This window comes from Ochlerotatus camptorhynchus, unplaced genomic scaffold (genome assembly GCF_037179485.1).
Source record: "Ochlerotatus camptorhynchus isolate MF236.1 unplaced genomic scaffold, CSIRO-AGI_Acam_v1.1 ptg000185l, whole genome shotgun sequence".
Lineage (NCBI taxonomy): Eukaryota > Metazoa > Arthropoda > Insecta > Diptera > Culicidae > Ochlerotatus > Ochlerotatus camptorhynchus.
This window is the reverse complement of record NW_027040675.1, coordinates 2,095,237-2,108,148: the sequence shown is the minus strand read 5'-3', so window position 1 is coordinate 2,108,148 and position 12,912 is coordinate 2,095,237. Positions and strand designations below refer to the sequence as shown.

Below are 12,912 nucleotides of genomic sequence, written 5' to 3'. Positions count from 1 at the left end.
TAGAAAATCAAGTTTGCGCACTTAAAAATTTTGGGATGTTCCATATACTTTTCATGTTTTGGACATTATGTTTTTTAATGTTGATCCATAAACCTTGAAAAATTGCTACATTACTGCGTAGTTACACAGATTTCCTGTCCTGCTCGTGTTATTTTTTAGTCAGAGGAGCAGAGCGACTGGCAAGATTTTAGAATGAGTTTCCAAAATAAACTTTTAGAATAAGTTACTGGAAGAAGCATCCGAAGGAAACATCACTCTATTCACTATTTACGCGATTCTCTTGAAATCTCTTTTGAATCACCTAAGAATTCAATTAAGATCTTCTGGTGAACTGAACCGGGAAAACCGGGAATTTAACCAGGAATCGTACACAATTGACAAAACCGGAATTAACCGGAAATTTTATTTGAACCTAAAATGCATTTTTTTGCATGTACTTAGGTATTTGAAATTTAAATATGGACATATGTAAAAACATATTTTAAAATCAAACTCTAATTTTGAATTCTTTAAAAATATTCTAAGTTCGTTATCTCGAATATTTCACTTAGAATCTTGAGTAATTCATCAAGCTCGAAATTCTTAACTTTTCCTTAGTTCGGGATACCAAAACTTAGGTCTAAAAAATAGCAATGCCCTAGAGTTTTCATAAGTTTTCAAATCCAAGGTGGTGATCATGTTTTCAAATGATTAAAGTGAGAACCTTAAGTAATTTCTAAGCCTTGAACGCATAGATCTTTGTCAACTTTTGCAATCTCCAAATGTTGTTCTATGTCAGAATCTTCTGGAACAGTGCTCAGAATTCTTAAGAAATTATAATCTAAATTCACTGCGAAATCTTATTTTTGAAACCCTTTTGGAAATCTCTTTATTTTTTTTTAAATCCTTATGAATTCTTGTAGAAATTCCCTTAAAATTATCTTCAGTTTGAAATTCGGGCCCTTTTTTATTTTCTCAGCTATATTCATCATTAGATTCTTTTGGAATTATTATCGAATCCCTGGAAATTCTCCTTAGAATTCTTTTTTATTAATTGAATGATTGATTGACATTTAAGGCCTAGGTGATCATTAGGAGTAGTGTCAGAATTGTTCCTGATCATAATTAAGTTTGTAGTAGGGTTAATTTACTTTGACTACTCCTCCCGAATTCCTTTAGAATGCCACCTGAAAATTCTTCAGAGTTGCTTCAGAATTCTGTGGACTTTTACTCATAATCTTAAAAAAGTCTCTTCTGAACCACCTTGGGATTCCTTAAATGCTTCTCAAAATTTCCTGTAATTTATTTTCACATTTCTTTGGTATTGTTCTCTGTATTCCTTTAGAATTATTCCTATAGACTCTCTAGTAGAGAGTGAGAATTGTAGAGGACTAAAATTCTCCCCAAAACTCTTCTGGCATTCTGATCACAATTCTCTAGACATTTCTTCAAAAGTTAAGTGTTAAGTGTTAAAATCCTTAAGTTTAATGTTAGTACAAGAGTCATGTTTTTTTTGATATCTGAGATCTTAATTTTTTTATTTGAGAATTTCTAAAGTCTGAACTTTCGAAAAGTTAATAGTGAAAAATCGGCCTAGCCTCAACATCTTGAAACAATCTCTTGTGATTTGCAAAACAAATCTTGGTCCGGGTCTCAAAAGTCCTATACGGAATAGGATTTAAGAAAATATGGAATATAATTCAATAAATGCGATCTTGGAGGATAAGCAATTTTTTGCATTTTGATTTGTTTTTTGAATAGAGGTCTTTTCCTGGTTTTTTATTCCTTTAAAAAATGACGTAATTTTTTCCCAGCGCATCTTTTACTGAAATCAACCTGTTTGTATAAAAATCCGGAAAAAAATATGTTGTGCACCCGATTCCATTTGAATAGCCAGGTTTTAGTCGTAATGATTTGTTGTGATGAAAGGAGCTCGGTGGCTTAGTAGCGACCGATTTTGCTAACTGAGCATAAAATTGTAAATTCAATCCCATTTTTTTGGACCATTCTTATATTTTCTATGGATCAATTTCATTAGTTTATGGTGAACGAGGCCTCCCTTAGCTCAGTCGGTAAAGGCGCAGCTACAAAGCAAGTTCTGGGTTCGATTCCCGGTCCGGTCTATGAATTTTTCGGGTTGGAAAATTATTTCTCGACTTCCCTGGGCATAGAAGTATGATTGGACTTGCCACATAATTAGACCAATGCAAAAATGGTACAGGCATCGAAAGCTCTCAATTAATAAATGTGGAAGTGCATCTACAACACTAAGTTGAGAGCACGCAATAAGCTAATATGCGATATGCTTAAGCTTGAAATGCGAAGAAGAAGAAGAAGATGGTGAACGTTTTGTGGATCATTCGCAATATATTTATGAGCAATTCGTACAATTTGAATGCTCATTATTTACAAATTTAGTGGTACATTTTTACAATAGTGGTGTTAAATTGTATACAACATATAGATCACAGTGATATTTTTTTATGGATCATTCACACTGAATGTGATACGTGATTTTTGGTAAATTTCCTGGGAGTGGTTTGGAAACGCGCAGCACCTACATAAATGTGGCAAACTAGCTGATGTATTAACGCTTTTAAGGCGGTACAACCTCATTAAAGACAGCGGTACCTTAAAATCGTGATTTCTTAGGGCAAAAGTATATTCTAGACTTTAACTCAGTAGACCGTAAAAAAATTAATCATTATAAAATTTTCCGCCTGTCCTAGAAAGTCGTGTTTCTCTGTGTAATTTGAAGTGATTTCTAAAGATAGTTCCAAGGGAATTCCGAAAAATATACCAAGGGTATCAAATCTCGACGAGACAATCCCGAAGGCATTCTGAGAAGAGTTATATGGGAATTTCGAGGATGCTTATAAGGGTAAATCAAGAAGACATATTTCTGAGGTGAATTTCATGGGAATTTTCAGGAGAATTAAATGAATTTTTAAACATAATCAGGCAGCTTCAGTAAATTTTTGGAAGAATTATTAAAAATCTGATGAGCATCTTAGGGTGAAATCTATGAATTTTTGGAGTGTTCTGCACAGAATTAGTGGATTGTTATAAATAAAGAGATAAGCTCGGGCTTGTAGTTTGATCACTCAAGCGATTCAAGTGACTCTTATACCTCTTGGATCCTGGTTTGAATCCTATCCGAGGCAATCCTGCTTGGACATCGGATTCTTATAGTAATCTGCTTGGAAGTCGATTTGGAGAACGGTTTTTCTGCCGCCATGGTAGCTAAATGCAAAAGAAAAGGGCAATTTCTTGATTCCCTGTCTGATGAAATTCAATTTTTCATGAGAATGATCCATCATCCAGGCAAAATTCCACAAACTTTCCCGGTTTAATGCCAAGCAAAAGGTCCCCCTATCCCTATTGTGCTGACCACTTCCGATTTCCATGCTCTTCCCACGGACCTTTTAAACTTCGTTAAATTCAAGTTTTCACTTCAAATGGCCGTTGAATAGAATTATGCTTCACATAAAAATGAACTCAATTTTTGCAGATGAGTTTGGATTTCGCCAAGGGCATTGGGCACTTCTCATCAACTCTTGAGAGTTACTTATTTAATTTGATCCAACAAATCTGAAGGCTGCTCAACTGGAGTTGCTCTGCTAGTCATAGAAAAAGTATTCGACAGTGGTTGGCATGACTGCTAAATTGAAAAAGTATAATTTTCCACTCCATATTATGAAACTAGTTCAAAACTATTTAACTGACAGAACTCTACAGGTAAATAACAGAATTCCAAATCTGAACGACTATCTGTTCTAACTGAAGTTACTCAAGGTAGCATTCGTGGGCCCATATTATATAGAATTTTCACTTCGGACTTCCCTGATTTACCTCAGGGTTGCCACAAATCTTTGATCGTCGATGACACAGGCATTCCCGCTAAAGGAAGAAGTCTTCGTGTTATTTGCAGCAGACTGCAGAATAGTTTAGATATTTTCTATTCTTATTTACAAAAATGGAAGATTTCTCCCAACGCTTCCAATACTCAACTTATAATAATTCCACATAAGCCTAGAGCTTCCTTTTTGAAACCTAGTAGTAGTTACATGAACTGGGTTGTGGGTTCCAATTTTCCGGTCAAACCAAGTGAAATATTTTGGACTAGTACTAGAACAAAAATTAACTTTAAATATCACATTGAGGACATCCAAGGCAAATGTAACAAATATATAAAATGTTTGTATCCTATTGTAAATCGAAAATCTAAACTCTGCCTGAAGAATAAACTTCTAATATTCAAACAAGTTTTTAGATCTGCCATGCTTTATGCTCTTGCCAAATGATCTAGTTGTTGCATTAACAGTAAAAAGCACCTAAAAGGATTCAGAACCAAGTTCTGAAGATGATAGTGAATTTGCCTAAAGGAAATTCTTGAGAACATTCCAAAGAAATCCTGCAAAAAGTTCTGAGCATTTTAAGAAATAGTATTTTTTTTTTGTTTTTTAAAAGTAAATACCCATTTGGTTTTATGCATAATTTAAATGTATATAAAATTCCGAGAAAAAATCAGGAAATTTCTAATCGAGATTTTCCGGTCACCATGTTTTATTTGCATAGATATATTGCAAAATACATAATCTAAGCTTGGATCGAAATTAGTTTAGTATATAATGAAAAAAAAAAACGGAAATATAAGATATTGTCAAAAACTAGCACAGTTACCTTATCACAATGAAATTATTGCGCTAATTGGGGTGAATCGATCAATCAATTTAAGTCATATTGAAAGTTACTATCTTTTAACAAAACCCATCAAAGAAATGATCAATATTCTGATGAAAATTTTGGACTTTCAGTAGCATTTAAGGGGCAAGAGGACGCAATTAGTTTTTGAAAACACAATAGCAGTTTTTTTTTCGTTTAAAACCGAAATTGTGTCAATGAAAATGTGTTCACTGTGTTCCGGTAAGCTAGTAAAATGCAATGAACACATTTTCATGAACGTAATTTTGGTTTTGAACGGAAAAACTTCTTTCGAATTTTTGAAAATTAATGACGTCACCTTTCACCTTAAGTTGCTCCAAAGGTCATGTACCGTTCCTTCTAAAATGTCAACCCATTTTGGCTGTGAAAGGTTAAACTGTTCACAACATAGCTTGCACAATGAATCTATTAAAAAAATAAATTTGAAGTGAGCAAAACTGCTAAGCTCAAGTACTTCTGAGATGCTAGGGACGCCCCGTGCAGTGCACGGGTTGAACAGGTTGTCATACAAAAATGTAACATCCAAAAGTGGAATGTATAGTTTTTTCAAACTTATATTGTCCAGGAGTCTAGGTAATTAATTCGAGTTACAGTTAACTTCTTCTGTGAAACAGTTCTCACAACCCGTGCAGTGCACGGATTGCACATGTTTCGCAGGTTGTCCAAATATTTCGCCCCTTTCACACTTATTAGTTCCGCATTGCATCTGCTGTGTACCGGTCGCCGTCATCGTCGTAAAACGCAACGGCTTCAAGTTCAAGAACATCGACTCCAATCTGGTTCGGAGGGGGGTGTAAAACAACATGCAAATATAAATATACACACAGCTGAACCGTATTCTTCCGTTTTTCTTTTATGATCACTCGAGGGAAGCCCATAAAATGCGTCACAACACACGTAGCAAAACACACACTTGCTGCAAACGAAACCCACCCTCTCTCTTCCTGCTGGTACCCATCAGCAGCAGAAGTAAGTGAGTAAGCAAATTGTGTCATAAAACTGAATGGAATGGAAATGTTAAAAAGTGAAGCACATGTGGTTGGTTGGCTCGTCGTTTGGTGGTTAATGGTGACAATGATGGGGGTGGGGTGGTGGTGATGGTGGTGGTGATGATGATGGTGGAAATACAAAATCGAAATGTCACGTAAGCTTCTGTTTGCCGGCGCATATTCCGTTTGAGCAACATCCAACAGGGAAACCGTCGTCCAATTGACGATTGTTTTGCTTGTTTGGCGTGTCTGTAATTTTGTTGCCATATTGATTACGCTGACGCTGGGGGTGGTTATAATAAGCGTCTAACCTTAGGGATTGCTGCTCGGTAATTGAGTCTCATTAGCGCCAAATCAGGCAAAGTTTTCTCTCCGTCCGTGTTGGGCAACACGTTAATAAGAGGTTTCAGGTAACTGTTGCAAAGAGGAACTTACTCGGTTTCGTTTCCTTCCCGTAACAGATCCGTACCGTTTACATCTACGGTCAACCGATCATCTCGCTGTATGTGGAACAACAGGAACGGCTCTGCCTAGCGCAGATTTCCAGCACTCTGCTCAAGGACTTCAGCTACAACGAAATCCACAACCGGCGGGTAGCCCTCGGAATCACCTGTATCCAGTGTACTCCGGTACAGTTGGAGATCTTGCGGCGAGCCGGTGCCATGCCGGCCTCATCCCGTCGCTGCGGGATGATCACCCGTCGCGAGGCGGAACGTCTCTGCAAGTCATTCTTCGGAGAGTGCAGTCAACCGGCCCTGCCGGAAGGATTCGTCTTCAACGTGTACCACGAATGCGCCTGGGGCTGTGTAGGAGCCTTCTCGCCAGCTCGCTACAACAGTTCCCGAGCCAAGTGCATCAAGTGCACCTACTGCAATCTGTTCTTCTCGCCGAACAAGTTCATCTTCCACTCGCATCGGCTCACTCCGCACGACAAGTACGTCCAACCGGACGCAGCCAACTTCAATTCCTGGAGACGTCATCTGAAGCTGTCGGGATCGCCTCCGGAAAAAATTGCCTACGCTTGGGAAGACGTCAAGGCCATGTTCAACGGTGGAACTCGGAAACGCTACATCCTATCAACCGCTCGCAAATACAGCGCTGCTGCCGCGGCCCCAGATCCTTCATCCGCTCTACTAGATCCGGGCAAAGAGCCCGTCACATCAACCATATGCGACCTGTCCACTGCGGCGGCAACCGCTGTAGTCACCAAGCAAGAAGCTCCCGACACGTCGGAATCGCATCTCAACAGCGATAGCTGCAGTAGCAGTACCAGCCCGTTTGCTCACATCCCGCATCTGCTGTCGCAGCCGAGCGCAGCCATTTCCAGCTCTTCGGCCAATCCGGTGGCTCCATCGAACGCAGCGGCAGTCGTCGCAGCCAATTCCGCAGCGGCAGCCGCCAGCTTCGGCTTCAAACTGTCCTGCCTGCAACCGTTTGCGTTCAACGGAATCGGTCACTTCCCCGGTATGGTACCGAGCTCGGCCGGCTATCTGGTCCCACTGCTTCGTCCAACCAACCCGAAGAGCATCTCGGCGGCGGCCATGTCCGCCTTCAAACCCGTGGTCAAGGCTAAGAAGAGGTATATTCTCCGATTATGTCACCGACATGATGATTGGTCACGAACGTCAAGATACTTCGCATTGTGTGGGGTGCATACTTGGTCTATCTTCGGTTTTATATTTGGGGACTGGGCAGAAATTGAGCGTACAATTTTCTAACCTCTAAATCGATCACGAACCGACAGTTTGCTATTGTTTCATAAATTTTCCAGGCAATTGCCTTTTCCCCATTTCAGCAGTTCCGAACAGAAGACATCGAAACGAAAAAGCATTTTTGTCATAATCTGAATGCGTGCTTGTGAGTGTGTGTGTGTGTGTCATCTATGGCACTTTATCCGGTATTCTATACTCGACATTATGTAGGCAAACGAGGACATCCTATGACAAAAGCATTTTTTGCTTGCCTAACGTTAACATCGGAGACAATGAAACCTACCTTCCGCACCGAAAACAGACTGCTGCGGCAAATTTCCATTTTCCTTCGGTGATTTTCAAACTTGATGGGGTTGTGTTTGATGTTTGATTGGTTCGTAAAAAAATCATTATTTAAAAAAAAATTAAAATGTCTCTTTTCTCAGCGGTCATCTCTGGTGATCTCCGGCTCTAAAAATTGTGTTTTGCTGATTTGTATGTTCAAAAACCACAAATTTAAGGCTCTCTTAAAATACCTATTACACATTCAATTTTGAACCGATTTTATCACAACAGGTTTCATTTTGAAGGGCAGTAAACAACTTTAAACTATGAAAAAATGTTTATGATATACATAGGTTTAATGGTATGTAAAACCAATATTCTATAAATGCAGCCTGAACAAAATACTGAAACAATTCCAAAAGGTCACATGGGAGATCATCTCGACTTTTCAAATTAATGGGTCCCAGTTTGCCCCTCGTTGTCTCAAGGGGCTAATAAATTAAGGGGGTATTCCCAATCTTTTGCCTTTTTTCGGCCTGTTTTTCAATTATTTTTTTTTCAAGGAAAATGAATAGTAATGCGCCTAACTCTTTGGGATTCTTGTTTATTTAACATTAAAGTTTACAAATAAATTTTTTTCGACATAAAAAAAGACATTATTGACGTCACAAAATGGCGGCAAACAGACCCCTGTTCGCCGCAAACGCCTGGACGGGCGAAGACTTTTCTCTGGAACGGCTTCATCTGAAACAGATTTCGTGATGAAATAATAATCTGCATAAGATTCTCTGGAGCTTCTCCCGTTGGCAGCAAAAAATCTAGCAAATTAACAAAATGGCGGCCATATGAAAAAACAGGCGATTTTTAGCCCGCTTTTTTGCAGCTTTAAGGTGCTTCAAACAATGTTAAATGTTAATATTTTTGGCTGAAAGTGGGAGAAGCTCCAAAGAATTTAATAAGAAACAAAATGCGCAAAGATTCAAGTCAATATCTCTTATAGTTTCTGAGAAAAATCTTCGCCCGATAAAAAAAATGTGGTTTCGAGAAAAACGCGTTTAAAGTTTTGACTTTAGTTAAAACCATTTGGGGGTTCTTACCATTAGTCAGCTATGCCTGGACACCGAATTCGCTGATCGGAAAACGGCTTGGGGGGATGAAAGTATATAGTCTAAAGTACAAAAAAACGTGAAAAAAAAATTTGATTTTTTGAAAAAAAAGATCGGGAATACCCCCTTAAGTTTCTAAATTTTCTGTCTAGGCTATTTAGTCTAAAAATTAGATATTGCTCTTGTTTCATCATTTCTGAACCGATTTTGATGAAACAGCTTCCGTTATATCGGGAATTGATTCTAGTTTTAGATTGTTTAAGGTTATGGGTAAAGCTTCCATCCCGAGATGAAAAATCCTGGTTTTTTTACTTTCCCGGGATTCCCGAATCCCGGGTATATAAGTTTATAAATCCCGGGATCCCGTGCATCCCGGGATTTTTAATTTGAGAAACTTTTACTCCTTTAATTTTTTTTTAAATATCGGAAAATCAGGTTAAACGTCGTGACATGTTCATCTTCTTCTTCTTCTTCTTCGCATTTCAAGCTTATTGCATATCGCATATTAGCTTATTGCGTGCTCTCAACTTAGTGTTCTAGATGCACTTCCACAGTTATTAATTGAGAGCTTTCGATGCCTGTACCATTTCTGCATTAGTATAATTGTGTGGCAAGTACAATCATACTCTATGCCCAGGGAAGTCGAGAAATTTTCCAACCCGAAAAATTCCTAGACCGGACCGGGAATCGAACCCAGCCACCTCCAGCATGGTCTTGCTTTGTAGCTGCGCCTTTACCGACTGAGCTAAGGGAGGTGACATGTTCATCATTCATAGTTAATCGACAGTACTTTATTAAGTTAGTCTAGAGTGAAGCAAATACTCAGCATTTGCAGTTTTTAGAGTCCTTCCTTAGATAAGCTAGCGGAACCTCGTAAAATGCTTACTCCTTCCGGAGAAACTTCTATCTGTCTCCGATTTCTATCTTGGCTTCCATAGCTCTACCTCTCTGTTATTCCCTAATCATTCCTTCCGTTCACATGTAGGCATTATTCTAAGGGGTTATCCAATCTGTGTAATCCTAGAGCACGGCAAAATAGTTTTTACAACTACATTCATAACAGAAATCATCCACGATAATCATCATGATCTTCGTAAACTATTGCGAAATTTGGCTGTCAAACATCATCACATCACATGATGTTAGAAATCAAGAGCCACTCATTCGATTTAAGAGAGCTTCATAGAATTTCGGGGAACTGTTGTAGAACTTCAAGGAACTTCCTAGATCGTCAGGATACTTCGTTGAACATTAAACAACTTCGTGAAAGTTATTGGAATTATGAATGTTTTTTAGAAGTACTACAAATAGGAGTTCAGTTAACTTTGAGAATGCTCAATGAATTTTGTACAACTTCGTTGAACTTCGTAGAAGTGCAGATAAGTTTGTTGGAGGAAAACGTGACTACCTCTTGCTCCAAAGGGCCTGATTTCAATCCCAGTCGGCGCCGTCGGGGTTGTCTGAGGCATAACATTTCTGATCACGCATTGTTTCGGGTAGTAGGCTAGTAAGGGAGGCAGTGGCGTCCCGTAACCTCACTTTTTACCTGTGCACCAACTTTCAAAACTAGATTTAATGCCACATTCATACTCGAATCGGTTGAAAAATACACTTAATCTTCTAATTTACTCGATATCTATCCATTGCAAGCAATATTTTGATTTTTTTATTAATTACTTCATTTGTACAGGCTCAATCGAATAAACTTTACAGAGCCGAGTTATCATTTTCTTTATACATTATTGATGTCTTATATTTAAAGTTAAAGGAGCTTGCAATATTTTGACAATTTTTACGTTTTGAGAGTTGGTGCACAGGTAGATTGAGGTTAAGGAAACGCCACTCAAGGGAGGTAAAGCCCTTGGTCCCCTATCCATGAGTTGATGGGTCGATGGGTAGGGTCCAGGTTTGGAAGCTGGCTCCTTGGCTGCGGTAGCATTGGTATTCAGTACGGAAAACAAATCTACAAATTAAAAAAAAATTGTTGAATTTCAGCAAATTTTATAGAAATTTAGCGAACTCTAAAGAAATTTCGATAATCTTTTAGAAACTCGGGGAGCTTCATTTGAAGTGTAGGAATTTTTCTTTAATTCCATCGAAGTTCGTAAAATTTCAGCAACTTTATCGATGTTGAAGAGACAGCGTAGCTATTCAGGAAATTTAAGAGAAATTCGGAGAACTTCATAGAGCTTTCGGGAATGTCGCAGAGGCTCAGACAGCTTTGTTTAAATTCGGGAAAACATCATAGAAGTGGGAACTCCTGTTTGGGGAACTTTGTTGAAGTTTAGGGAACCTTGGTTCATTTCCGGAAACTTCATAAAAGTGTTCCACGACCTTCTCTCAATTACAGGACACTTGGTTAATTATTTTTGTTAGTTTAAGGAATTCTGTAGAGGTTCAGGAACTTCGCAGAAAATCATCGAAATTCTCAAAAGTGAAGTGATCTTTTTAGAAGGAAATTTTGTTAAAGATCAAGGAACTTAGAAGAAGTCTAGGAAATTTCCTATAATCTCAGGACATTGCTTAGATGCTCAGGAAATAACGTAGAAATTCATTAAACTTCTTAGAACTTTAAGGATCTTCGGATCAGTTTAGGGAACTGTGTAACTTTGGGAGCTTCGTTTCGCCAATATGTTCAGGTGAATTCCTAGAAAAGAATCAGGTTCTTTCTGGAAGTACGGATAAAAAAATTATGGATCTTAAGAAGTTAAGATATTTTTTTAAAAGTTAAGGGAACATTGTAGATGATGAATTATAGGAAATTGATACAAGTTCAGCAAGCTTGGCAGAAATTCAGTTGTAGCTATCGAAAAATTAAAAGTTGTAAGCTAAGGAAAAATCTTTGAAGTACTGGGAACTTCGTGAAAGTTGACGAAAAATGTCAGGAGTTCGTCGAACATTCAACATACCCAAGTAACATTGCAAGTTTTATCGAGGTTTTATAGCATTCTAAAAGCCTAAATCATGGTCTACAGAACCTTCATAAAACCAAAATTGTTACTTGGGTATTCTAGGAACTTCATAGAGTCTTTGAGTTCATGTAACTGAGTTTAAGTTCAAGAAACTTCTTGAAAGTACAGGAATATTCGTAGCAGTTCAGGAAGCGTCGTAGAATGGTCGATGACTTTGTTGATGTTCACGGATTTTCTATGAGATATCAATAAAGTTCTCTGGATATTATGCAAGACTTTTCAAGTTAATCAAGTTATGTTCTGGAGATCTGCAACTGTTTAAAAAATCAAATGACGTCTTTCGGATATCCTTCCAAGACGGAAGTTTGATTAGAGAGTATTTAAAGGATATACAGCTGATCAGAGATTTAAAGCTCTCTGGATATTTTACAAGCCTTCAGGTTGATCAATTATTATTCTTAAGATATTGCCTTGTTCATAACATTAAAATGACGTCTCCAGATAGTCTCTCAAGATTGCTGATGGATCAGATATTAGTGAATTAGGGTTAATCGATCTTCCTGGAGGGCCTCCCTTAGCTCAGTTGGCAAATGCGCAGCTACAAAGCAAGGCCATGCTGGAGGTGGCTGGGTTCAATTCCCGGTCCGGTCTAGGATTTTTTCGGGTTGGAAAATTTCTCGACTTCCCCGGGCATAGAAGTATGATTGGACTTGTCACACAATTATACCAATGCAAAAATGGTACAGACATCGAAAGCTCTCAATTAATAACTGTAGAAGTGCATCTAGAACACTAAGTTGAGAGCACGCAATAAGCTAATATGCGATATGCAATAAGCTTGAAATGCGAAGAAGAAGAAGATCTTCCATGAAGATCTTAAACTGGTCAAAAATTCAATTGGCTCTCTCAAGATGGCAGGTCGGTCAGGAAGTATGCAAAAGATCTCCAGGTTGAACAAGTATTATTGTGAAGATATTCATATCCATTAAACGTTAAAATTTAACACTTGCTTAATTTAAGTAAGTCTAAGATCTCAAAATATCCAATGACTTGGTGTTTCGTATTCCATGTACAAGTTCAAAAAATTAAAAAAATTCAGTGTGCCAGAATTGTAGGAATAACAAAAAAAAATATTTCGTGCAAGATTAGAGATCTTCAGTGAAGTCCTATTAACTTCACAACGATTGTAAGATCTTTACAGAAGTTTTGAGGAATGAAAGGAAAC

The 12,912-nt window shown here is 38.1% G+C and overlaps 2 protein-coding genes across 4 annotated transcripts in view; both read left to right on the top strand.

Moving 5' to 3' along the window:
- Positions 1 to 12,912, top strand: part of LOC135702189 (ubiquitin-like protein 3) — a 355,984-nt gene that overhangs the window by 271,302 nt on the left and 71,770 nt on the right. The gene's annotated exons all lie outside the window — the stretch shown is intronic.
- Positions 5,845 to 7,831, top strand: fuss (fussel). Its single transcript, XM_065223097.1, has one exon. The coding sequence runs from the start codon at positions 6,356 to 6,358 to the stop codon at positions 7,409 to 7,411; it is 1,056 nt and encodes a 351-aa protein (XP_065079169.1). The 5' UTR covers positions 5,845 to 6,355; the 3' UTR covers positions 7,412 to 7,831.

Bases quoted from the DNA above. Each gene is read 5' to 3' on its own strand.
- fuss (XM_065223097.1), top strand. From the start codon at position 6,356: ATGCCGGCCTCATCCCGTCGCTGCGGGATGATCACCCGTCGCGAGGCG.